At 43.4% G+C, this 27,133-nt stretch overlaps 1 protein-coding gene across 5 annotated transcripts in view; it reads right to left on the bottom strand.

The window, feature by feature from the left end:
* MFN1 (mitofusin 1) overlaps nt 1–27,133 on the bottom strand; it is a 1,379,005-nt gene that overhangs the window by 421,309 nt on the left and 930,563 nt on the right. For all 5 annotated transcript variants that reach the window (XM_044070376.1, XM_044070375.1, XM_044070373.1 and 2 more), the window contains exons 11-12: nt 9,747–9,868; nt 7,517–7,643 (exon numbers count right to left, since the gene is read on the bottom strand). In XM_044070376.1, the coding sequence (XP_043926311.1) occupies nt 7,517–7,643; nt 9,747–9,868 (249 nt within the window). The remainder of the gene's footprint in view (nt 1–7,516; nt 7,644–9,746; nt 9,869–27,133) is intronic.

Genomic DNA, 27,133 nt, shown 5'->3' with positions numbered 1-27,133 from the left:
GCTGTGGCGACCCCTAACCGGGAAAAAGCCGAAAGAAGAAGAAGAAGAAGACTTGTCTAAAAGAAACATGACAGCAAAATATAGCTGTACTTTACCTCTACTGCAAACCTTTAATAATGTTACTGAACTCTGGACCTACACTGGGCAAGAACAGATTTTAGCAGAAAATTCTCCAATAAAGAACCAAATATGGACGATGTCGAACCTCCCCATTTTCCTTATGCACCACAGATTCACAAGTTTTTATGAACCCTAATAGGGCAAAGACCTATTAACCATGCAGAGTACCTTCGTCAAACCCAACTAATAAAGAAAGCAGAAAGCTACATGTATGCATCCCTCTTATGAAGCATTATTTGAGTAAATGTCAAGATTCAGCAACATACAACATATGCCATAAAGTACAGTTTTGTACCTACCATAAATGTAGATGTCCGATTGGCATGCATCTGCAGTCCTTACAAATGGGTTGTCCTGTCGTCAGGCAGCCCTTCGGTCGGCCGGATTCCAAAGTCTGGGTCTGGCCTCAGCTGGTGTCGCACTTCACCCAACGTCATAGCTGCAGTTATTCGGGTATAAAGGCATCAGCCGACGCCATTTTCCTCAGTGTTTCTTGCCCCAGATGCCAGGTGCCCTCTAGGAAGGCTAAATTTGGATAAATGCAAATGGTTCCAAATAGTAGAGAGCAAGCAAAAATAAGCATGTATCTACATATATACAAACAAATACACCATAATAGATTTCCCCAGCTAGGTACAAGATGGGCAAATACCCTAGGAGTACCACAGAGGGGAAGGAGGGTGGGTAATCCTGACTGCAGATGCATGCCTATCGGACATCTACATTTATGGTAGGTACAAAACTGTACTATGTCCTTCAAGGATGCATCTGCAGTCCTTACAAATGGGTAGAATACCATAGCCAAACTGGGGGAGGAGGAGAAATAAGATTATGGTGTAGTTAAGATCCCTTGCAAAACAGCAGTGGCAAAACCTGCTCGGGATCTGGAGTATAAAGGTAAATTATAATGCTTGGCAAATGTATGCACGGAGCTCCAAGTAGCAGCCTCTAAAATGTCTTTGGTAGCCGCTCCTCGTAGAAAAGCTGTGGTAGTGGCTGTAGCCCTTGTAGAGTGAGGCCTGATGTTTTCTGGAGTTTTCTTCCCATGGTAGGCATAACAAAATCTAATGCAATTTCCTATCCACTTAGAGATTGTCTGTTTTGAAATTGCTTTTCCTTCCATTCCTGTTGCATATGCTACCAGTAGCTGGTCAGTTTTTCTATTGCCCTTGGTCCTGTCCAGGTAGTAACGTAATTGTCTATGTACATCCAAGGTATGCAACAGTCTTTCTCCCCTGTTCTGTGGGTTGGGGAAGAATGTAGGTAGGTGGATAGCTTGGTTTAAAGATACCCTGGAGACCACCTTTGGCATAAAAGTAGGATTTGTTCTCATGGACACTCTATCTTGATGGAAGATCAGGAAGGGCTGAACTGCCATTAATGCCTGTAGCTCAGATACCCTTCTTGCTGAAGTGATTGCAAGCAGGAAAGCAGTTTTCCATGATAAGTATTGTAATTCTGCTGTTGCTGCTGGTTCGAAAGGAGGGAGTGTCAACTTTTCTAGCACAAAGTTCAAGTCCCATGCTGGCAATGGTGGCTTCCTAGGTGGTTTTACATTTTTAATTCCTCTCAGAAACTGCCTGAGCAGAGGATGTGAGAAGACTGGAGGATCCAAGTTGTATTCTGCTGAAATAGCTGATGCATGAATCTTAATGGAAGAATAGGACAGGCCGTTGTGGAAGAGCTCTGCCAAGTATTCCAGGATGTTGGCTATGTTTACCAGTGACACATTTTCTCCTTTTGCAGTACTCCAAATGTGATATCTTTTCCATTTTGCTGAATAATTTTTTCTTGTTGAGGGTCTGCGAGCCTCCAAGATAATGTCTTTAACCCTTTGGGATAAACTTGGGTTATTTGGTCTTATGCAATGTTCCAGGCTGTCAGCTGCAGTGTTTTCAGGTTTGGATGCAGGGTGTTGTAGTTGTTCTGTGTTAACAGTAAGGGAACCAGTGGTAGAGGCCATATTTGTTCCCGAGACATGCTCCTCAGTAATGGGTACCAATGTTGCCTTGGCCAGTCTGGAGCTATCAGGATGATCCTTGGACGGTCTTCTTTGATCTTCAATAGCACCTTGTGCATCAAAGGAAGTGGTGGGAATGCATATGCTGTCAGGTTTTTCCAACTGAAAGATAGGGAGTCCACTTTCCAAGCAAGTGGGTGGTACGCCCTTGTGCAGAATTTCTTCAGTTGGTGATTGCGTGGGGATGCAAATAAGTCTATTTCTGGTAGTCCCCATTTTCTTGTAATGGTTTTGAATATGTCCGGATGCAGCATCCATTCGTGGGCATCCGTGGTAGTTCTGCTTAGTATGTCTGCTAGTATGTTTTCTTTTCCTGGCACAAAAATTACTTGTAACTGAATGTTGAGGCTCAGGGTCACATTCCAGAGTTCCATTGCCATCCGGCATAGAGGGTACGAATGTGTGCCTCCCTGGTTGTTGATGTACCACATAACTGTGGTGTTGTCTGTCCTTATCAACAGTTGACCTTGTCGAAGAAATGGTCTGAATGTCTGAATTGCCAGTTTTACTGCCAGCATTTCCTTTTGATTTATGTGTAGGTGCAGCTGGTCTTGAGTCCATAAGCCTTGTATGCACTTGTCCAGCATGTGCGCCCCCCAACCGAGGTCTGAGGTGTCCGTTGTGATGGTCTGGCTTGGTTGAGTGCTGTGGAAGGGCAGTCCTTTGTTTGATTGACAGGACTGAGCCCACCATTTGAATTCTTGCTTCAGGCATGGGATTATTGGAATTTGGGTTTCTAGGCTGTGCTTGTGCTGAGACCATAAATTCCTTAGGTACCACTGCAACTTTCTCATATGCAGTCTGGCATGTGGAACCAAAATTATGCAGGATGCCATGAAACCCAAGGCTTGCAGGACTTTTCTTGCTGTTAGCTGGTTCTGTTTTGTTAATGCCAAGAAGTAGAGAGGGAGTTGCTCCTGTTTTTCTACTGTTAGAAATGCCATTTGTTGTGATGTGTCCAGCTCTGCACCCAAAAAGGTTATCCTTTGGGATGGTATCAGCCTTGACTTTTTTGTATTGACTGTGTATCCCAGGGCTTGCAGTAGATAAGTGACCCTTTTTAAGTCTTCTGCTAGTTTGTTTTTGTTGTCCGCTTGTAACAGGCAGTCGTCCAGGTAAGGGTAGATTTGAATTCCCTGAAGCCTGCAATGAGCAATTACTGATGCCAGGCATTTCGTGAACACTCTGGGCGCAGTAGATAAGCCAAAGGGCAATGCTGAGAATTGATAATGCTCTGATCCTGCAAGAAATCTGAGGTATCTTCTGCAATTTGGTCGTATGGGGACGTGCAGGTATGCCTCCTTGAGATCTAGAGTTACCAGCCAAGACTCCTTGCCCAACATGGGAAGAAGCTGCTGTAGGGTCAGCATTTTGAATTTTGGGACAATGAGGTATGTGTTTAAAGCGGACAGGTCGAGAATAGGTCTCCATTGGTTTTCTTTTCTTGGTACCAGGAAGAGCCTGGAGTAAAATCCTTGTCCTTGCTCCATAGATGGTACCTTTTCTACAGCTCTCATCCTTAGTAAGTGAGTTATTTGCTTTAGAGCTTCTGCCTTTTGATTTGGAGGTAGGTTTGGCATTCCTCTCTTCCTTGGTAGAGTATGGAAATGAAACCTGTAACCTTGGTCTATTGTCTGCAAAATCCACTTGTCTCCTGTGATGTAATGCCAGTTTACTGAAAATAAGGCTAGCTTTCCGCCTAAGGGTGCTTCTAGTTGTTCCCTGGTAGGCGGTGCTAGAGCCAAGTCACTGTGATTGTCCTGTAGTCGTGGTGGTGGCTGTATCTGTGGCTGTACCTCGCTGGTTGTTAGCCTGCCACTGACGCCCCTGTAGGCACCTCTGGATTGACCCCTGCCTCTTGGGCCTATTCCTGCCTCTCTGAGCTTTGGAGGTGTCTGGAAAGGACCAATTCTTGGAGGGCCAATTCCTGCTAAACCTTGGAGGTTGGACCTGTAAGAAATCTTTGACTGTCTGGACAGATTTTGCCTTCTCTTCCATCTTCTTCAGCACCTGTTGTGCAGGAGAGCCAAACAAATTGATCTTGTCCATGGGAGCATCCAGTAGCTTTGATTTAACATGATCTGGTAAGGCCTGCTCTTTTAACCATGCATGTCTTCTGATCACTGTGCCAGTCATGGCTGATCTAAAGGAAGCCTCCAGTGCATCATAGCCGCATTTTAAGGAATGGTTACTGACCTGCTGAATGTTATGTACCATTTCTTGAACAGATTTTTTGTCTAATGGTTCATCCGAGGACAGCTTTTTAGTTAACTGGTCTAACATAAATTCTTGATACTGGATCATGTGGAATTGACAGTTCAAGGCCCTAGCTGAAAGAGTAGCAGAAGTGTAAACTTTTTTACCCCATCTCTCTAAGGCCCTAGATTCCCTTTCAGAGGGGAGGGGGTTTTTGGTAGAGGTAGCTGCTACAGCCTTGGGTCCCTGGGAGATAGTTTCGGGATCTGCAAAAGGGGCCTTATACAAATGATAATGTGTGTCCGGAACCCTGTAGTACCTATCGGGCTTAGCAGGGGCCGGAGGAAGAGAATCAGGAGCAGTACAAGCATCATTAAAAGCATCATCCACAACAGTAAGTACTGGAGGAATGGCTAAAGGCCTATGCTGTGGCAAATGCAAAAAGGTTCTAAGCCTTTTCCTAGAGTCTGAAAAATCCTGGCCCTGCCATTGAAATTGTTCCCTCATAGCATGCAAGGTTTCCCCAAAAGAAAATTCCTCAGGCGGAGAGGCAGAAGGAATGGACTCTTCTGCATCAGAGTCCTCATAAGGAGAAAAAGGGGCCTCTGGAGGGTCTGAATTATCTGATTCATCAGAGGAGCCATCTGAAGAAACTGGCTCAGGGGGCTCTACTCTAGTCCTCTTCTCTGGAGGTGGGTGAGAGGCCCTGTCTGGATGTGTTTGGGATCCCCGGATCAAGGAAATGAGATCCTCTGCTAGACTAAGCATTTGTGAACTAGAACTGGGCCTGTGAGGGGGGTCTTAGCAGGCACAGTTTTGGTAGTCTTTGCTGCTTTAGCCCTGGCAAAGGCCTTAATCGACATGGATGCAGGAGGCCTAGCAGCTCCACGTGCAGGGGTAGAAATATCCAAAGGGATAGTATCTGATAAATACTGAGAACCTGCAGGAGCAGGTGGGATTTCAGTAGCAGATTCAGCCAGGCTGGATGAGGCCTCGGTAAGTGGCAAGCTTTCGGCCGAAGGAAGAACCGTGGACTCGGTTTCAGCCGAAACCGAGACACTTGCGGTTGGCTTAACCGCGGTTTCGGCCGAAACCGCGGACCGCGAGTGTCGGTCCTTTTCCTTGCGTTTTTTAGAAATTTGCATAGTCGGAGTATCCGACGGCATAATGTAAGCAAAAGCGGAGCCGAAAAACTCTTCAGCAAATTCAGACCGACGTCTAAGCGTTCGTCAGTTGAAAGAAGCACAGGCTAGACAAGCTGCTACGTCGTGGTCTGGGCCTAAGCAAGGTAAGCAGTAAGAGTGGAAATCTTTATGAGGTATTTGTTTCCCACAATTTAAACAGTTATTCACTTTTTCTGACATCGGCTGAGGCAAGAAAGAGTCCCCAACGGGGTACTTAGCTTTTTAGAAGTCTTCGGTAGTAGTAGACTCTGGTACTGACCGACCGGCACTTGCGAACAGCTTCTGCTTCGGGCGCCACGCGGCAAGAAAGACTGAGGAAAATGGCGTCGGCTGATGCCTTTATACCCGAATAACTGCAGCTATGACGTCGGGTGAAGTGCGACACCAGCCGAGGCCTGACCCAGACTTTGGAATCCGGCCGACCGAAGGGCTGCCTGACGACAGGACAACCCATTTGTAAGGACTGCAGATGCATCCTTGAAGGACATCAGGGAATCTGTACTTAATAAGATGCCAAAAAGTTCCCCAGAGTAGTGCTCTCAGTCATTTGCTATCTTCCAGTTCTAACAACCTAATATAGCAGAGATAGTGGGACAACTCTGGAGAAATTCCTTTAACATATTCTCCCATGTCATTTGTGACAGGTGCCTTTAAAGTTGCTTTACTACAGTTGCAGACTTCAGATGCTTTATGAGTGCTTACAAGCTTTGAACTAGAAAGCAATTTTCTCACTTCAAGCAGGCTGTTTAACCACTGTAGTTCCAGAGTATGCATCAGCTGCCAAACTAAAACTTTTATAGTATTTTTTTAACACCTTGCTAATACTGCGTGGGGCCAACTTCAGCAGTGGGTTGGGCAGTGAACATCCTCCCCATTTCAGCCTGGTATTCTCGTGAGGTCCTGCACTTTTTCCAGTTTGGTACAGACTAATATCTCTCTGCTAGAATCCTGAATGGTTGTTTACAGCATTTGATGATGCATGTCATTTAGAGTATATAGTTTTAACATAAACCTAATGATCACATTAAGTCCGGACTTAGGACAACAGTATTCGCCTAACTTTTATAACTTGGTTATTTCAATTCCACTAATAAGAGTATTTTAAGGGATAGTGAGCTCAAAGAGTCTACCTTCCCAGGAGTTTTGTTTTTGTCTCAGTTCATTCTCAGTGCACACAGGGAAGCAGCTGGGAGTCTTTTTTTAAAGTTAGCACTTACAGTTGCAGTTTTTTATGTATATTTATATGGAGCCTTTTCAGCGATTACCTTTTGTGCAAAGTAAAACATGTGAAACAATTTTCAGTGCATCTGAATCCAAAGTACATGGATGACAATTACAGGACAACCTAAGATTACATCCAACTTTCATTAAATGCTGTCTCACCCACCAAATGTGAGTATAAACTGACAATCTGTACTGATTAACTAAATACACAAATTATCAAAAACATTAAGTATCATTCTTATTATGTGCCTGTGCATAATGCAAGGTCTAGGTTTTTCCAGCTAAGTTTCTATTGCAACAAAGGATGGGTTACTGAATACATAAGTAAGCGTAAATCTGTTAGCTACACTTCAATATATGTTGGTTTATGCTATATCTTTATTAGATCTCGTTCTGCATCATGTACTGGTTTTCAAAGATATTTACTTTTTATTCATATTTTTCTTCCTAAAACAAACTAGGCTACATCTTTTCAGACCTCATTTTGCAATTAGCCATTTCCATATTACATTCTAAACACTGTAAACTGTTGATCAAGCTTCCCCCCTTCCCACAGAAGAGACTGGGATGAGACATCAGCATCACAGCAGCATTTTGATGTATGCTCTTAGTACAGGTTAAAAACAGTGAAAAAATGGCCTAATCAGTACTGTACCTAAGCTATAAAAGAAAACAAATGTTCAATATACATCCTAATGTGTTGCACAAATCATACCTATCTGACGCACAAATATTTTGTTAAACAATATTATTTTCCCAAGCTCTTTCTTACCTTATTTTCTACTTCTTTTGTTAATTCTGTAATTCTCTTCTTAATAACATCAGTTAAGATGTTGAGCTGATTCCGCACAAAGCTGAGTCGATCAATATGATCCTCACGTTCTTCCATTGAATACACCCTTAAGATCATAAAAAGCAAATTAATGTATTTATTGTGTTCACTAAAACTACACAAGGTATATATATATATATATATATATATATATATATATATATATATATATGTGTGTGTGTGTGTGTGTACAGCAAAAGTAAAATAAATGATTCATAGACTTTACGAATGTGAATTTCCATGTCCAGCAGACTCTGCAAGTCAAACACCTATTGCTCTATCAGTGCCTTGACAAGTGATATACTAACCAGTAATGCTTGCTGATGGAACGCTAGAAGGTTCAGCTTATACCATTAGAATCTGAACCTCCTTCATAATCCATACCAAAAAAAAAAAAAAAAAAAAATACAAAAACTATGTGCCTCAGCTGACATGAGTCTAACTGTATCCAATTGGTGAACAGAGTGTTTAATGGTGATTCACCCATGCAAGAGAAGCAGTTTGGTTCATTGTGAAATTATCATTCAGCAAAGATCATGTTGCATAAAAGCAGTGACAAAAAACATGAAATTATAAGTGTTTACAACTGTCCAAACAAAGCACTGTACCATAGCAAGGATTCTGTTTGTGTGTTAGATATGAGTGCCTGTGAGACAAAGAGAGACAGAGAGTGAGTGGGCACACATCCATCTATATCCCCAGTTTCAGCAAGGTACCTACCATATGTTGCAAGAGGTGGGGGTTAGGATGAAAAACACCTTACCCACCCAGCTGACAACCCACCTTCAGATGGCTCATGCCCCGACTAAGGCAGTGAGCCATCAGGACAGGGGAATAAAGGGGCTAATCCAGTTGGCAGTGGGGCTAAGGGGTGGTGGAAGGGAAGGAAATCTACGGCAGATGGCTGAAAATTCATAAATACAAATCCAGAGTTCACATAGTGTGACATCATAAAAAAAGTTATAAATTATATGATTTAACTCCTGTTCTGGAAAGTAAAATAACACAATGTTATCTAGGTGGCTAGAGAACACACAAAGAGAGTTTTTGTCTGTGATGCAAATTATGTGGGTTTGATTAGCAGCTTGGGTACCAGAGGATCAACCAGGGCTGACAGACTATGCAGTTGATGGCTTATGGCCGATGGTCATTTCTCTCTTCTCATGGGTGAGCAGTGGTTTCTACATATCTAAGAGGTACTCAGAGGAATCTAGAAGGCTTGCAGTAGGTAGCCAGCAAGTGAGGAGGAGCAGACAGACACCAACAGCATGGAAGTCCTTCCCCTGCAATGGCACTGTCCTGCTGTTTATGTTAAACGACACCAAAGTGCAAAAAAAAATTGTGTGTAGACACACACAAAATGTGGGATCGCAGTTATATAAAATTCAGAAAATATAAATTCCAAAGCACTTAATGGAGTATAAAACAAAACACTAAGTTATGCAATCTTGGAGCTAGTATTAGATAAGAAGAGTGAAGGCTAAGTCCCCCCCCCCAACACATTTGGTTAGTGTGCGCACAAAAAAAGTGCTTTTGGTTGTTAACTGTCTGAGCCCAGGGGTGACCTGGGAGCACTAGGTTAAATGATTTGCTCAGAGTCACACAATAGGCAAATTCAAGATGATGTAATTCAACCCTGGTCTACAGGAAGAAGTGCAAATTTAATTCTTTGTACCACCTGTCAGATTCCACTACATTTACTACAGATGATTACATGTTTAAAGCCTGAAAACACTGGCAATTCTACTTGAAACACTTAAACTTTAAAGCTAGCACAAAGGAATTTGGTCTTTCAAATGCTGACATTTTCCAGTTCACAAAAATACAGACAAACTAACCACCAGCTAGGGGACTTACTTTTTATTATCCCTTATCTAATACCAACTCTACGGATGTATTACCTAAATGTACATTACATTTCATTAAGTGTACTTTGGTCTGATATGTTTTCAGTCTTTCAGTATACTAATACATAAAATAACATTATTACTGGCTGTCATGTTTCATCTCTACAGTTGTGAAGAACATTTATTAGAAGTATGTTTATTACACTAACTGTATTAATATTACAATTTAAAAATGAACTTCCACACATTCATGGATGCATTCATAAAGAATAAATCGGTATGCAAAAAAAATAAATAAAAAAGTAATTGAATTACACACTCACCTCTTGGTAGCTGCGCTCACATTTATCTCATCCACTATATTCTTCACGCACTCCGTGATCTGCTTTGCCCTAATAGTGTGCTGCTCAAACTTTGTTTTCACTGCTGATTGCGAGATACACTCCTGCGAGGGTATAAGCCAAGGCACATTACTGTGATGTCAAAAAAGGTCTTTAACAGAAGCTTAGTAAATAGTTCTAAGATACAAACCTGCTGCTGTTAACTGAAAAAAAAATGAAATAATAAAAGGTAAAAAACAATACACGGCTACCACTACATACCCAACAACAAAAAAAAAAAAAACACATACAAAAATGGCAACAGCAGCAAATCAATACCTCAGGGTAAGCTTTTTCTTCACAGTAATGCACCACAATGAAAACAAAAAGCAATGTAAACATCTGCAAATAATAAATATGACAGAAAAGCAATGGGAGACCGTGCAGTTGTGTAAGTAAACTTACCATAAGAGCACATGTTAGAATGATCACTGATGCAGTAGCCTTAGTTATATGGATTATATCCTGCCAAGGATACAATAGCTGAACAGCTTCCAAAGCTTCAGGGCACCTTCCCCTCACCCAAACTGTCAGGCAGCTTGAGCTGAGCTGACTAAAAGACAAGTTTGGGTGCCAAGTCCTTCACAGCCAACATAGTTAGGGAGGCGGAGCCCTGAAAGAACAATGCTAGAAACAAAACATCCACACCCCAGCATAAAAAGCACACTAAAAAACAAAGGGGATGGAGGGAGGAAGCAGCAACTGTAGCAGTGAACATTCAAACATCTACTCTTATTGGTAGGTTATGTTCATCACATTGATCATTGCCGCAGTAATCTTAGCTATATGGGTAATTACCCTAGCTTACTACATTTGGGAGGTGGAAGAGCCCAACAGGCCTTGGAGAATAGTCCTGGCAAAGCATAACCTGGACCTAGAGAAGGAATCATGCTTATAGTGCTTTATACAAGTATGTACAGATGACCAAGTAACAGCTTCTAGAATACAACCCTTTCCAAAAAGCCATGGATGAAGACACGGCCCTGGTAGAGTGGGCCCTGACCCTGCCTGGAATAGTTCTGTTATGGTTAGTATAACAAAAGGTGATAGCCTTGGACAACCATTTGGAAATCATCTCTTTTGACAAAGGTTGTCCCTTGTTACCTTCACAAAAAATGAACAATTGATCCAAAGATCTGAAAGATTTTGTTCTGTCAAGATAGTAAACAAGACGTCTGTGGATATCCAAGGCATGGAGTACCCTTTCTCCCTCATTTTAAGGTTTAGGAAAGAAAACAGGGAGATTGATATGCTGACTTAAAGTAAACTCGGATACCACTTTAGACATAAAAGAAGAATTAGTTCTCAAAGAAACCCTCTCTTTGGAAAATGGTTGACTCACCATAACAGCTTGCAACCCATATATTGTTCTTGCAGAGGTCAGAGCAAACAGTAAAACTGTGTTCCATGTTAAGAACCTACAGTCAGCAATGTTAACTGGACCAAATGGAGCTTCTCTAACACAAAATTAAGATCCCAAGGAGAAGCCATCAGTTTATTTGGAAGCCTCATGTGGAAAAGCTGCACTGAAACAGGAGGATCCATGGGCAGACATGCTGAAATGACCAATAAATGAACCTTGATACGGGAATAAGAAAACTATAGGATACTAATGCACAAATATTTTAAACCAGAGAAGAACTAGCCCTGAATTGGTCCTGGTTATGCTGCTGGCACAAACTAAAAAACCTTTTCCATATGCTAAAATATGTCTTTCTAGCAGAAAGCTTTCTAGCCTCCATTAGTACCTGCTGCATGTCCTCAGTAAACAGGTGCCTAAAAGGAATTAAGACCATATCTTCCAGGCAGTCAACTGAAGTTGACTGATGTTGGGGTTTATCAGACACCCCTGTTCTTGTGTGAACAGATACAGTCTGTAAGGATTGCTGTGGTAATTGCCCCTGGCCATTTTTAAAAGAAGGGAAAACCATGCTTGTCTTGGCCAGAAGGGAGTTGCCACAATGATCTTGGGGGATTCCTTATGAATCTTTGGAAGTAACCTGGATATTAGTGGAAAGGGGGGAGAAGCATAGGGTAACATTCCTGCCCAAGGAAAATAAAAGGCATCTGTCTTTCAGGCCTCCTTGCATGGAGCCCTGGAAAAGAATCCTGCAGTTGATTGTTCAGAGAAGAGGCAAAGAGGTCTACTTGAGGAACTCCTCACAGATGGATCAAATCTTGGGAGACCGGCCCCCCGATCTAGTTTCCATAAGTGAAGATTTGCCCTGGTATTGCTCAATTTGTCTGCCACACAGTTTTGCTCTGACAGAATGTGGGATGTCTGTAGCATGAGAATGTGTTGTGAAGCTATATCCCAAGTTAACATGGCTAGTCTGTAAAGGGGATACGTCCAAGTTCTCCCCTGCTTGCTGATGTAATACAGGACTGTGGTATTGTCTGTAACAACTTGAAGAAGTCTCAGAGATCAAAGATCGTGCAGACAGTTTTGTGCCTTGATCAGGGAAAGCATCTCTTTGATATTTAAGTGCTTGCTTCTGTTCATGGTGTCCCACACACCTTGCACTTTTATCCCTCCTAAAACTGCTCCCCAAGCAAAGTCCGAGACATCTGTGGTGACTGACTGCTTTGGAATAGGGAGGATGAGGGAGAGAGATGGATTTAAGGATATCTGTTGTCTCCACCAAATTATTTAATGTCTGGCAAACCCCAACACTGGGATTTGAAGGGTGCTGGTGCTGAGACCAGATTGACTTCAGATACCACTGTATCTTTCTCATGTGGAGTCTTACCAGGACTATCATGACAATCAAAGAAGCCATAAGACAAAAAATCCTGAGGTATTCCCTTGCAGTGACCAATGTTTAAGTGAAAACCTTAGAAACAGATCTATTTTTTGCCCTGTGGAAGAAAAGCTCTTTGAACTGAGGTGTCCTGTTGGCATTCCAGGAACACAATCCTATGTGAAGGAGTCAAGAAAGACATCTGAATGTTCTCTTGGAAGCTCAGCTTGTGTAAAAGATCTCTCACCCAAGAGAGAGAAGATTGACAAATTTCTGACACCCTGAAAAAGACTGCAAAGATAAGCAAGTCATCTAAATATGGAAAAATATGGATACCCTCTAACATGCAATGAGCTATTTATAAACACTTTTAGTTCAGTGGATAGTCCAAAAGGGTAAAGCAGAAAACTGATAATGTGATCCAGACATACAAAACCTTTGAAAACATCTCAAGTCTAGATAAATAGGGATGTGATAAGCATCCTTCAAGTCTAGTGTTACCAGGAAACTTGAAAGAGGAAGAAGAGGTAACAGGTTGTGACGTGACATCATTATGAATTTGTGCACTATCACCAACAGGTTTAGGAAAGCAAGATCCAGAACTGCTCCCCAAACATTTTCTTTCTTTGGCACTAACAACATCATTGAATAAAGGAGAAACTGGTTCCATCACTCCTTGGGAAGCATGTTATGAAGAACCAGTAGAAGCAAGAGTCTGATCCAGAGGATGAGGAATGACCACCTGGAAAGGAAAACTTTCCTTCCACTGCCATCTGTATATTCCCCTGACATGATGGATCTTCAGAACCCATCTGTCTGAAATGATCTGTCGGCAAAGAGAAAAATGGAAATACAAACTTTCTGGAAGAAAAAAGGGGCCAGGATGGAAGGGGGTCACAAGGTCTCTTGAATAGTCATTCAGACTTGTTGGACTGTCTTTCATTCTGGGAGGTTTGAGGCTTCTTTTTGGAAACCCCTTGCCATTTCTTCTTAAATATCTGTCTACCTGTATTTTGATGAGACTGTTTACTCTGCTTTTTGTCAGAACTGTACAAGGAGTTAGGACAGTCCCTTCAAAATTTCAGAAAAGGAGACTGAAAAATCTTAGGGAGTCTTTTGATCAGTTTACCCCTTTCATCACAGTTTTTGATCATCTCTGCAGCACAGGGGGCCAAAAACTAAATCTCTATCTAAAGGGGAATTTAAAATCTAATTTTAACACTATCTGGGCGGTTCTTAGAATGCAGCCATGCATATCTCCTCAAAGCCAGTGGCCATAGCCCTGAAAGAAGTATCCAAAGATTCATATACACATACTATAAACAATGAATAGTGACCTGTGCAATAGAAGAAAAGTACAGTTGTGTACACTTACCATAAATGTAGATGTTCGAGTATATTCACTGTTGCAGTCAGTACATTTGGGTAATCTGCTTGCATGTTGCCCTCAGTTGGCCTGATTAACAAAGTCTTGGGTCCTGTGTCGGTTGCTGTCCATTCTTCCATGACGTCAGGTCGTCAGGTGTATAAAACATGCAGTCGATGCCATTACATCAGTTTTTCTTACCCCAGATGTCAGGTGCCCCCCTAATGGGGAGCAAATAAACATAAAAACACAAAGGTATACCTCCAACAAAAAGCAAATGCACCAAAAAGGCTTTTAAGTATAGTAAAGTAAAGTAGAGTTGTACAGCCAGAAAAACTTAGGGGGCTGGAGGGAGGGTAACCAGGACTGCAACAGTGCATACACTCGAACATCTACATTTATGGTAAGTGTACACAACTGTACTATGTTCTTCGTGTTTCACTGTTGCAGTCATTACATTTGGGTAGATTCCCAAAGCTATGGTTGGGAGAAGGAGTTTATATAACATTAGGGCCAGTTCTAAGGCCCTGCAAGACAGCAGTAGCAAATACAGCTCTGGATTTAGAGAAAATTGGCAAATGATAATGCTTGGTGAAAGTATGTACAGAACTCCAGGTAGCAGCTTCTAGGATGTCCCTGGTAGGAACACCTCTGAGTAGATGCAGCCCTGGTGGAGTGAGATCTGATCCCCTGGGGGGTAGGTTTTCCATGGTGCTTATAGCAGAAATGAATGCAATGGCTTATCCATTTATAAATGGTTTGTTTTGAAATAGCCTTCCCCTCTGCCCCTGTAGCAAATGCTACCAGCAGTTGCTCGGATTTTCTTCGAGGTTTAGCCCTGTCCAAATAGAATCTGCGTTGTCTGTGCACATCCAAGGAATGCAGAATCCATTCCCCTTTGTTCTGTGGATTGGGAAAGAAGGTTGGCAAATGAATGGACTGATTAAGAGCCACACTGGATACCACCTTGGGCATGAAGGATGGATTGGTCCATGAGTGACAACCTGTCCGCATGAAAGATGATGAAAGGCTCCATGGCCATAAGGGCCTGCAATTCAGATATCCTTCTAGCTGAAGTGATTGCTAAAAGGAAAGCTGTTTCCCAAGAAAGAAATTTTAAGTCTGCAGTAGCAGCTGGCACGAAAGGAGGTAGGGTGAGTTTCTCCAATACAAAGTTAAGGTCCCAGGCAGGGGTAGGAGCTCCCCTGGGTGGTTTCAAATTTTTGGCTCCTGTGAGGTACTGCTTGAGCAGAGGATGAGAGAAGAGGGGAGGTTCTGTGTTATAATGAGCTGAAATGGCTGATGCATGGATTTTAATAGAGGAAAAAGACAGGCCCTTGTGAACCATCTCAGTTAAGTATTGCAAAATCTGAGGTAAACTGGGTGCTGCTGTGCTCATCCCTTGAGACTGGTTCCAGGCACAGAATCTTTTCCATTTTTCAGCATAAGATTTTCTAGTACTAGACCTCCTTGACTCTAAGATGACATCCATCACAGATTTACTGAGGGATGATAAGGGTGAGTTTAAGTAATTAGCCAGGCTGCAAGGTTCAATGTTGGAAGCTGAGGGTGGAGAATCTGGTTCTCCTGCTGAGACAGCAGGGAAGGGGTCTGAGGCAGGTGCCATGGAGATAACTGTGACACACTGCCAGGAGGGGGTACCAGTGTTGGCACGGCCAGTCTGGAGCAATCAAAATCATCCTTGGTTTGTCCTGTTTGACTTTTAGTAGAACTTTGGAGTGCAGAGGCAGCGGGGGGAAGGCATAGGCTGATAGGTTTTCCAGCTGAAGGACAGAGCATCCATTTTCCAGGCTTGTTTGTGGGGAGTCCTTGTGCAAAACTTGTCCAATTGGTAGTTCTGGGGGGAGGCAAATAGGTCTATGCCTGGGCTTCCCCATTCGCTTGTCAACATGTTGAAAATCCTTGGTTCCAGTTTCCTCTCGTATGGGTCCATGAGGTTTCTGCTTAGTCCGTCTGCCAGTGTATTTAATTTTCTTGGCAGGAACTGAGCATGTAGGTGCACTTGGTAGCTCAAGGCTGTGTTCCACAATGCCATGGCTAGTCTGCAGAGGGGATAGGAATGTGTACCCCCCTGCTTGTTTATGTACCACATAACCCTGGTGTTGCCCATCTTTACCATTAGTTGTCCTGGAAGAATGTAATCCTTGAAGGCTGTCAGAGCATTCTGTACAGCTAACATTTCTTTTTGATTGATATGCAGGTGCATCTGCCCTGAATGCACTTCCTTGCCAGGTGAGCCCCCCATACATAGTCTGATGCATCTGTTGTTAGGGTTTGGGCGGCAGAGGGTAGTGTGAATGGTAGTCCCTTGTTTTGGTGGCAGGCCTCTGCCCACCAGAGGAACTCTAGGCGTAGGCAAGGTATGATAGGAATCATTGTTTCTTGGCTGCGAGAATGTTGACTCCATAGGCTTTTTAGATACCACTGTAATTTCCTCATATGCAGTCTTGCATATAGAATTAGAAGAATGCAGGAGGCAATGAACCCGAAGGCTTGCAGTATTTCTCTTGCAGATAGCAGGGTTTTTGTGGCCACTTGTTGGAAGTAGGTTATCAAATGAATTTGCTTTTCTAGCGTGAGGTAAGCCATCTAGGAAGTTGTATTCAAGCTTGCTCCCAGAAATGTAATTTGTTGACAGGGTACCAGTTGTGATTTCTTTTCGTTTATGGTGTACCCCAGACAAGTTAGAACCCTTTTTACAAACACCAGATGATTCCAAAGTATGCCCTGGGTTTCTGCCTGAATTAGGCAATCGTCCAGGTATGTGTATATTTGAATACTTCTTTGCCTGCAAAATGCAATAACTGGAGCCAGGCACTTTGTGAATACCCTGGGAGCAGTAGACAAGCCAAAGGGCAGTGCAGAGAACTGATAATGTATGTAGCCTGCTTTGAAGCGTAGGTATCTTCTGCAAGATTCCCTGACTGGGATGTGCAGGTATGCTTCTTTTAAATCTAGTGTTGCCAACCAGGCATCTTTGCCTAGCATAGGAAGTAATTGAAGAGTCAGCATCTTGAATTTTGGAATCTCCAGAAAGGTGTTTAGAGTGGACAGGTCCAGGACTGGACGCCATGATTTGTCTTTTCTGGGTACCAGGAAAGGTCTGGAGTAGAAACCTTGTCCCTTTTCCTCTTCTGGTACCAGATGAATAGCCCCCATGCTTAAGAGAGAAAGTACTTGTTTTTGAACCTCTACCCACTGATTTGGGGGCAGGTCCGGCCACCCATTTGGTGTTGGCAACCTGTGGAAATGAAATCTGTATCCCTGGCACACTATATTTAAAACCCATTTGTCCTGGGTTATGAGTTCCCAGTTCTTTGCATGAAGAGCAATCTCCCCCCCCCCCCAAGGGGCGGTCAGAAAAGTGCTTGGAAATTTTAAAAGGAAGTCATTGAGACTGTTTACCATAGGGGGGGGGTTGTCTTGTTATTCCCAGATTTGGAAGTCGAGGCCCCCCACTGCTTAGTTCTGAGAGTCCCCTGGGACTGAAACCTGCGGTTTTTGCTGTGTCTGGGTTTGGCTTGAGAAGACCTGGAAGGGATTGGAAAGGACCAATTCTTAGCAGGCCAGTGCCTACTTAATCTAGGAGGCTGCACTTGTAAAAAATCTTTAACAGTTTGCATAGATTTAGCTTTATCTTCCATCTTTTTAAGAACTTCTTCAGCCTTGTTGCCAAACAGGCGGTCCTGCTTTAAAGGAATATCCAACAATTTAGCTTTAACATGATCAGGCAAAGATTGCTCCTTAAGCCAAGCATGCCTTCTAAGCACAGACCCAGTAACAGCAGCCCTGCAAGAGGCCTCTAAAGAATCAAAACCACATTGCAAAGTATGTTTTCCAACTTGTTCAGCAGAATATGCATTAAATCCTGTAAATCTTTATTTTCCACACAGTCAGGAATCAACATCATTTTCTGTTTAAGCAGTCCAATGACATGTTGCTGATATTTTAACATGTGAAATTGGCAGTTTAAAGCTCTTATTGCTAAGGTTGCTGAAGTATAAACCTTTTTACCGCATCTATCCAGCACCCTGGAGTCTCTATCAGAAGGGGTAGGATTTTTAGCAGTAGAAGCCTTGATGCCCTTGGGCCCCTGAGAAATAGTCTCTGGATCTGCAACAGGATTTTTGAATAGGAACTTGTGGGAGTCAGGAACCCTGTAGTATCTGTCAGGTTTACTAGGAGCAGGAGGCAGGGAATCGGGGGCTAAACTGGATTCCGAGAAAACATCATCAACAATGTCTAGTACAGGAGGAATAGCCAAAGGTCTAGGCTGAGGTAGAAGAAGGAAATCCCTAAGCCTCTTTTTTGAATCAGAAAATTCCTGGCTTTCCCAGTGAAAATGCTCCCTTAGGGTATGTAAGGTTCCCCAAAAGAAAAATCCTCAGGAGGGGAAGCAGAGGGAATAGAATCCTCTGCATCAAAATCCTCATAAGTAGGTAAGGACAAATCCAGGTCATTAGAATAGTCAGAAGAAACAGTATGCTGATCAGAAGATTCATAATCAAGCTCAGCCCTAGGCCTCTTAGAGGGTGGGGTTGGCTACCCCTGATTAGAGTTATTAGATCTTCAGCCATTTTTATCATTTGTTTTTTAGGCATAGGGGCCTGAGCACGTGGCCAGGGCATCGGTTGTTTAGACATGGATCGAGATTTAGGCCTTAGTAATGAAGGAGGCATCTATTTAATATGCAAGCCCGTAGGCCTGAATACACCCTCAGAAGCCGGTGCCTGCAGAGTGGCTCCGGACCCATCAAAGGTAGAGACATCCGCGGGTTCCATAGTTGAAATATCTCGTGACTAGCTTAGGAGAATAGTCTGACAGAAAAAGAAACTCCCATACACAGAATCAGAAACTGAGCTCTTCTGAATGGGTCTCAGTAGAGGCCTGCGAATCGGAAGTAGCGGGTATCAGGGGCTGCAAAAGCACCTCACTGAGTACTGGCAAACTGGCGACTAGCTTAGGAGAAGCGTTGTCAGCAGTTCTGGACCTTGGCGGCCTGTCTCTGTCTTTATCTTTGCATTTTTTCAGAATCCCGGTAGTCGGATGGCTAACCGACGACATTTCTGGATAATTAAACAGAGAACCAAAATATTTAGAGGTAAAAATATACCAACGATGGATAGTGTGCTAATTAAATAAAGCACAAAACCAACAGCAAAGTACGTCGTGGTCAGGGCCTAGGCAAGGAATACAGTACGAATGAAAATCTTTATGAGGAATTTGCTTTCCACAAGTAATGCAATTATTAACTTTTACTGACATCGGTAAAGAGCAAGAAAAAGTTTCCCCAACAGGGTACTTAGCTTTTAGTTGAAGACTTCAGTTCTGAAACTCGAAAACGAAAATTTCAGGAGTCGGCTGACTGGCACTTGTGAACTGCTTCTGCTTCTGGCACCGCACGGCAAGAAAGACTGATGTAATGGCATCGGCTGCATGTTTTATACCCCTGATGACCTGACATCATGGAAGAAGGGGACAGCAACCGACGCAGGACCCAAGACTTTGTTAATCAGGCTAACTGTGGTAACCTGCAAGCAGATTACCCAAATGTAATGACTGCAACAGTGAAACATGAAGAACATCTAATTGATTTAAAGCAGATTTTTCCTTGCAACAAGAAATGTCAGATAAAACATTCCTCATACTTTCACAATTAATCAATACAATCTAACATACGAGCCTAACGATTCAAAATTCTGAAAAGTCAGTTTCAGAAGTGTACACTTTTTTCCCATTCTTATCAATAATTTTCCCATCCTCGTCAGAAAAAGTAGGATTGGAATTAACTAAGTGATTAGCAGCAGTGGGATCAACTAAAGTTATAGCTGCTGGGTCAGGTTAGGGAATAATCTATAAACACTTAAGACTTAGGAACTATATACATCCTACCTGCCTTTTTAAAGCCAGCTGGTGGACTATTAGAAAAATTGCAAGGCAGTAACCGACACATCCTCTAAAGCAGACAGAATAAGAGAAATGGATGTAGGTTATGGAAACTTCTTCTGTAACAGCTCACAGTATTTTCTGAGGGACTGAGAAACCTCAAGTGTTCTCCCACTGAAAACACTGGCACATTCTAGCAATAGTCTGACAGAAAAAGAAACTCCCATACACAGAATCAGAAACTGAGCTCTTCTCTGAGTCTGAATCAGAAATCTGAGGAGAAAACCCTGTCTCTTCATACTCCTGTCCAGATTCAGAATCTTGAATGTCTTCAGGAAAGGAAGTATTCTTCTTTCTTTTATCAGAAACTACATTATAAAAAGGATCAACAGCTTAATTAAACCCTGAGCCAGAGCCAGTAAACTATTCCTGTCTAAGAAAATTTGAGGAGTAGATACATGCTTAGTTTTCTACTTCTTTTTGACTAGAAAAATGGGGCCAACAGTGTTATTACTGGTGGCAGCAACTTCTCCGGGGATGGGCACAGCATTCTGACACAACAGGGAAGCTCTCCTGGGACTGACAACAGTGGCTCTCCCTTGCCCACCGATGGGACCCTAACAGCTGCAGAGTATGTGGCTAACCCCCAGTCCATAGTGGCTGTAGGTGCTACACTAGAGACATCTGGAGTAGAAGATGAGTGATTTGAGGTACAACAAATGGACACAGCAGAGTCAGTCACCTGCAGCTAAGCTAAACTGTTAGCCTTTGCTTCACTTTTTCTTTTTGTGGCTGGAAGAAGGATCAACCATTGGACTGGTAGTTTGTCCCAAGGTTAAGCCAAAAATGGTGCCTTAATCCTAGGGAAGGTGAGCAGAAAATGCCAGTAAAAACAAGTCTTTAAAGATCACTTTTTCAAAGAAAAACGCATTAAAATATTTTAAAACACGGCCAGCCACCAAAAGTAAAACAAACACAATTTCTCTACAGAAAATGTTTTTTTAGTTACTTTATGCAATATTAAAACGAACATGAATAAAGAGCACTCCCATTTAAAAGTATAATGCAGTCTCATGACACTGTTAAACAACAATACTCCTACCTTTAAAATACCTTTCCTGAAGTTTCCTGAAGATGAAAGTAATGAAACACAAATTATATTTAGAAAATGGAAGGTTTTCCTCCAAAGAAAACTTATCTGCCTGGTAGAGAGAGAGCTCCAAACCTTACAGCGGTGTACTCTTTGGTGGCAGTAAGCTCAGAAGGGCTTGGCTCCCAAACTTGTCTTTTACTCAGCTCAGCTCAAGCTGCCTGACAGGTTAGGCATGTGGAAGGTGCCCTGAAGCCTTGGAAGCTTGCCAGCTGTTACACCTTATGCAGGATATAACCCACATCGATAAGGGTACTGCAGCAGTGATCAATATGATGAACATCTAGATTTCTTAGGCTCATCACATTTTTTTGCTCCAGTTAACTAAGTGTACTACAGTGTCATACAGTATGATACAGTGCACCATGAGTGAGTTATTTTAAGTTGCTGTCGCCAGTAAATGAACTAGTATGTAATGTGTAACATCCTTTATAATATGTCCTAGACTTTGGGGTAGAATGTTTATCATTCTTAACAAGTTCTAATTTAGGCAATAGCATACTACTGAGGCAATGTGAAGTTCAATCTAAAACTATATTATAATGCTTCTTATATCATAATACAGTGTAAGAAGTAAAGATATTAAGAATATAATTAGCTTTCTGATATGGCTAACTGCATTCAAATTTTTAATTTCCTATCTTCAAAGACATTTTCAGTTCTACTTTTAACATCCCTCAAGCACAACACTAGGGACTTTTCTGTACACAAAGTATCAGCTCAAGTAGCATAAAGAGAGAATTCTCTTGACTATAGCTTAGGCAATCTGAGCTAAAGAAGCAACTCAGGCAGCTAGCAGGAGAGAATGAAAGTGCTCATGAGGGGGTTAGAGCAGAGCAGGCTATGGAATGCCATGATTTCTCAGACAGGACAGTGACGCAAGCATGATGTTTACGGGCAGGCATTTCGCTCACCAAATCACTGGTTAATGGCAGTCTTCACTGCAGGTATGCAGAGGCCTGCTTTCTCACATGGAGGGCATTGTGTACCTTCTCAGAGATGCAGCTCACATGTTCCCCAGCCCAGGGGTGGTGTTAAGGAAGTAGAAACACCACTATAGCTGGGATGGCAGTAGGGGCACAAGCAATCTTCATAGCTGCCTTGATGGTGGACCCTCTGGATGTAGTTAAAGATAACTGCAATTCCAGTACATTTATTAGAATTAAAAATAAACATAGTAGAACAAAAACATTCTAGCATTGTATTACTGTTCATTATCATTCACTGGACTGCCAAGAGAAACCAGAGACATCTCATGAGTAAAGTACAGACTAATGGATCCATTCCAAATAAAGAATCTAATTATGTCTAAAGTTCATATTTCTGAAGTGATGTGTTTGTGTGTTATACATATCAAAATACAATAGGTATGAAAAGAATGGAAGATTAGGTGCTTTTATGTGCTACTACACTCTGCAGAATGCTGGAGGGTTAAAGCTTGCATTTTTTGCAATGGCCTTAAAATATCCACTGCAGTCCTACATTACACTGTGTTTTAGATGTGTTAATTTTTCACAATTACTATACAATAGAAGTGCAGGGGCAAAGTCACAGTTCAAAAGCAATGCGAGGCTGAAGGATTGTCATTAGTTTCATTTGTGCAATTTGCAAGTAGCTGGTGTTTCAGTGCATTTTATTTCAGTTTATTTCATTTTTCACTGAGATGTGTTTCTGCTGGCCTATTTTAGTTTGTTTGCTGTTGGTATTGCCTTCCTGATCCCAAACTTGAATTTTACAGAAACAAAGCTCCTAATACAGTAAGGGGTCTGGTTACCAGGGAAAATAACCTGCAAGTTTTTAAGCGTTCTACATAATACTGTACACTAATCAATAATGTTGCAAAACTCCTTCAATAAATAAAAGTTCCAGGTACTTTTTATAATGCTGGATCTGTAAGAATACCTACTTCAGGAACTGATAGGACTTGCACTGCAGGTGAGCACTGCTAAGTGGACCAAATGTTCCCATGCTGCCAGGCTCACCTATTGAATCCTATAATCCACCACTATCTAATTTTTCACTAGCTCTACACTAATTGAAACATAAATAAACAAACAAAGGGCACAAAGTAAGACAAGGAAGTTAGCTCAGTTTCTGCAGCCAGAACTCTATTTAAAAAAAAAATCCAGCAGTATAGTGACTCATAACTTCTGTATTCAATATCATACAAAGTCAGCTACAGTTCCCAGATCAAAACTCCTAAGTGGTTGTCTTGAAGGAACATGGTGTTGAGCACTATGTCCCAAATGAAAACCTACATCTAGAGGCCATACCCAATCTCTAAAATGTTTGCAAAGCTGATAAGGAAAGACTTAGAAAATACTGCAAAAATATGTTTGCATGTGTTTTCTCCAGTTACTCTGGTTTTCTCTCACATTCCAAAGGCATGCAGTAGGTGGACTGGACACTCTAAACTGGCCATAGGTGTGAGTGTGTGTGTGTGTGTGTGTGTGTATATGTGTGGCATGGAAGAACAACTGCTGCAAGACTAGCCATCCTGTGATGTGAACAATGGCTCTAGATGATGGTCACTGTTGCGGTGACAGCTCAACACCATGTGCAAAAAAAAAAGTTATGTACTTACCATAACGTTCCATCTGAGTAGTTGTACTTCATTTGTCTTCAACCTGTGGGTTACGAATCCATATCAGATCCGAGCCGGCAACTTTGCTAGCATCAGCTCTGAGCTCCAAACTCCTCCCCTTACCCATAATACACCTCCACTGCCTTCCATCCCCAGATCGAGTTTGCTGAACTTACACTGAGAGACCGACCTAATAGATTTACATGTGACCTATAATGCAGCCCGTAGACTGATCATGCGCAAAGGTGGGGGGAAGGAGGGAGGGAAGGTTGATGCAATACAAAAAGGTGCCTTTGATAAAGGCTTTACACAGTCTGGAAGAGGCTAAGGAGGCAGAATTCTCGCCCGCATGAAAATGAGAAATGGCAGCCAGCTGAACTTTGACAGTAGAAGAACTAGCTCCGTGCTGGAAAATATCAGCTAGAAAATCAAAAATGGCGGAAACAGGAGCTGTCTAAACTCCTTTGAGAGGCCCAGAAAGAAAAATGTTTCCACTTGCTGCGATAAACCTTCCTGGTCGAAGACTTATGAGCAGCTACCAAAATAGATGTAACCGAGGAGGATAGTCTGGGAGTCCTAGCAATCACGGGAACTGGGGCAGCCGAGCCATGAGCTTCAGGCTGTCCAGACTCGGATGAGGCATCCCCAAAGGGTGTGAAATTAAATCTTGAATGGGATCTAGGATCCAAGGTGGAGCCAGAAGGTGAGACCAAAGGAAGGGAAACCATACCTGGTGAGGCCAGAATGGGGTAATGAGGATTACTTTGCTCCCCAGTCAATGAGCTTTCTGCAGAAACCTCGGAATAAGAGGTACTGGTGGGTAAGCATACAAAAGACCGGGAGGCCATGCATGAACTAGGGCGTCTCTGGGGGACTCCCCCGGCAGGGGGTTCAGAGTGAAAAACATGCTGCGCTTTGCGTTGGAAGGAGATGCGAAGAGATCGCAGCAAGGTTGACCCCACTCGCTGAAGATCTGTTCCGCTACTGATAGATTCAGAGACCACTCGTAAGGCATCAGAATGGTCCGACTTAGCCTGTCCACTAGAATGTTGGACCATCCCAGTATGTGCATTCCAATGAGAAAGCAACCGGTGGAGATCAACCATTCCCACACTATCATGGCCTCATGACAAAGGGGGTAAGATCTGGTGCCTCCCTGTTTTTTTATATACCAAACCACTGACATGTTGTCTGACTGAATAGCAATCATCCCAAGAAGAAGAAAGGCATGAAGGGCCTGCAACGCTAGAAGGACCGCCCTCATCTCTAAGACATTTACATGCAAATTGGTCTCTAGGGGGGACCACAGGCCTTGGACTGTCCTGGCCGGACAATGCCCCCCCCACCTGAGTTGGGAGGCATCCGTAGTCACTGTGGTTTGGGCCGGGGCTGGAACAAAGGGTTGCCCCTCCAAAATCATATGAGGGATGACCAACACACTCGACTGAGTTGAGTAGGATAAGTCAATGGCAGTTCCAACAGGGACCATTGAACCGCTAGAGTCCACTGTAGAATCCTCATATGTAACCAAGCCCACGGGAGAAGAGTTATGGTCGCCGCCATCGAGCCTAGGGCCCTCAACACTGACTCCGCCATTGGAAGATGAGAACGGTAGATCAGAGAGACATGCATCCTCAGGTTTTGAACTCTCTCTGAGGTCAGGAATATTTTGCTCGGAAGAGTATCTATCCTGGCACCAATGTAGTCTATCACCTGTACAGGATCTAGGAGAGATTTGGATGTGTTGATTGTGATCCTCAAATGCAGGGCATCAGGAAATAATCCCTGGTTTGGGAAAGTAGATGCCTGGTGGGAGCAGTGAGGAGCCAATCATCTAGGTACGAATAGACCTGAATCCCCTGAAGCCTCAGGTGAGCCGTAACGTCCACCATCACTTTGATAAACACCCTAGGGCTGTGGTGACACCAAAGGGTAGGGCTTGAAATTGGTAATTACTGACTCCTAGCCGGAAGCGGAGGAACCTCCTGGAGCTTCTGTGCATTTTTATGTGATAGTAAGCATCCTGGAGGTCTAACGAGCACATTCAGTCGCTCTCTTGCAGGTATGGCATGATGGACTGTAACGTGACCATCCGGAACTTCTTTTTGGCAACTGACAGGTTCAGGTTAGAGAGGTCCAGAATGGGCCACAAGTCCCATGCTTTCTTTGGCATCAAAAAGAACCTGGAGTAGAAGCCCGATACGGACTGATCTGGGGGGACGGTTTTGATGGCTCCTTTTACTACCAGCTTGGAAATTTCCTGTGCTGCTGCCTCCCTTTGTGTGGGTGGTACATCTGGGAGTTGACTGGGAGATATGGGGGAACCCACGAAGGGGATAGAGTATCCTCTGGATATATGAAGCACCCAGCGGTCCATTTTTACGGACTCCCATGCCGCTGGGTGTGAGGACAATCATCCCCCAATTGGTTCCAGAGTAGAGAAGTCGGGCAAACCCCTCAGGGTTGCTGCACACATCTGTCCGAGAAAGGTTCTCGAGACCGGAAGTTCCACGGACCCCCCTCTGCCTCTGGGCTGGTGTCCATTCTGTCCCCCTCTGCCTCTGGTGAAGAATAGCCCTGAGTGTCCCGGGAATACTGAGACTTCTGGAACCACATCTTCTTTTGCCCTCTCTGGTTCTGAAAAAAGGACCTTTGAAGGTTAGAGAAGCGGATCCTGACGGCAGACAGTGTCTTACCGTCCTTCTCACTCTGGACTAATGCCTCCTTGATGGTCTTATCGAAGAGTGTAGCGCCATCATAAGGGGCACTGGCAAACGAAGCCTTGAAGGGTTCGGAAAACTGACATAACCTGAGCCAGGCATTATTCCACACAGATGCGCCAGATCCAGCTGCTCTTTCCGTAGCGTGGGAGAGAAGTCGCATGGACGTGTTAGATACTGCTTTTAAAGTGGCCATCCTCGTGGAGAACGAAGCCTTGTCCTCCTGCAACATGGACTTAGGGGGGAAGACTCCTCCAGCTCCTTTACTAGGTCGCGTTGGAGTCTAGTGACATGGCCAAATAATTCAGTTCCCTGACCAAAAAGCTAGCTGAAGCGTACACCCACTTCCCTAGGCGGTCCATCATCCGTGACTCTTGGTCAGGAGGGTGGACCAAGAAACTCTACTGGGCAAGTTCCTTCTTAGTGGCTGCTGCTACCACCATGGCATCCACAGGGAGCCCTTATTCCAAGATGGCCTATCAATGGAGGGGCTCAGGATTTTATCGGGTTGCTTTGGGATAGGCACCATGGTGTCCGGTTCTTTCCATGCCCGTGAGGTGACCAAATCCACCAAAGGATCCATGGGAGGGGACACCCAGGAAGTAGACAGGCCCGTGCCAAAAGCCTCCAGGAACACAGACTAATCAGAAGAAGGTTTGGGGACAGACCAACCTCCCCACTGGTGCAGGACCTCCATGATGTCTCCAAAGGAGACATCCTCAGAAGGTGACCTTGGGGAACCCTCTCAATCATCTAAATCCATGTCCTCGGTGAGGGACTCAGGGGAGTGAAAGTGCTTCCTCTTGCATGTATGCTTGCAAGGCACATCTCCGGTGGGGCTCTCCTGGGGGAGCTAACAAGC

The sequence above is a fragment of the Protopterus annectens genome, chromosome 4.part1 (assembly GCF_019279795.1).
Source record: "Protopterus annectens isolate FY-2018-M chromosome 4.part1, PAN1.0, whole genome shotgun sequence".
NCBI lineage: Eukaryota > Metazoa > Chordata > Ceratodontiformes > Protopteridae > Protopterus > Protopterus annectens.
Note: the sequence above shows the minus strand (reverse complement) of the source record. Positions and strands in the feature narration are given on the sequence as shown.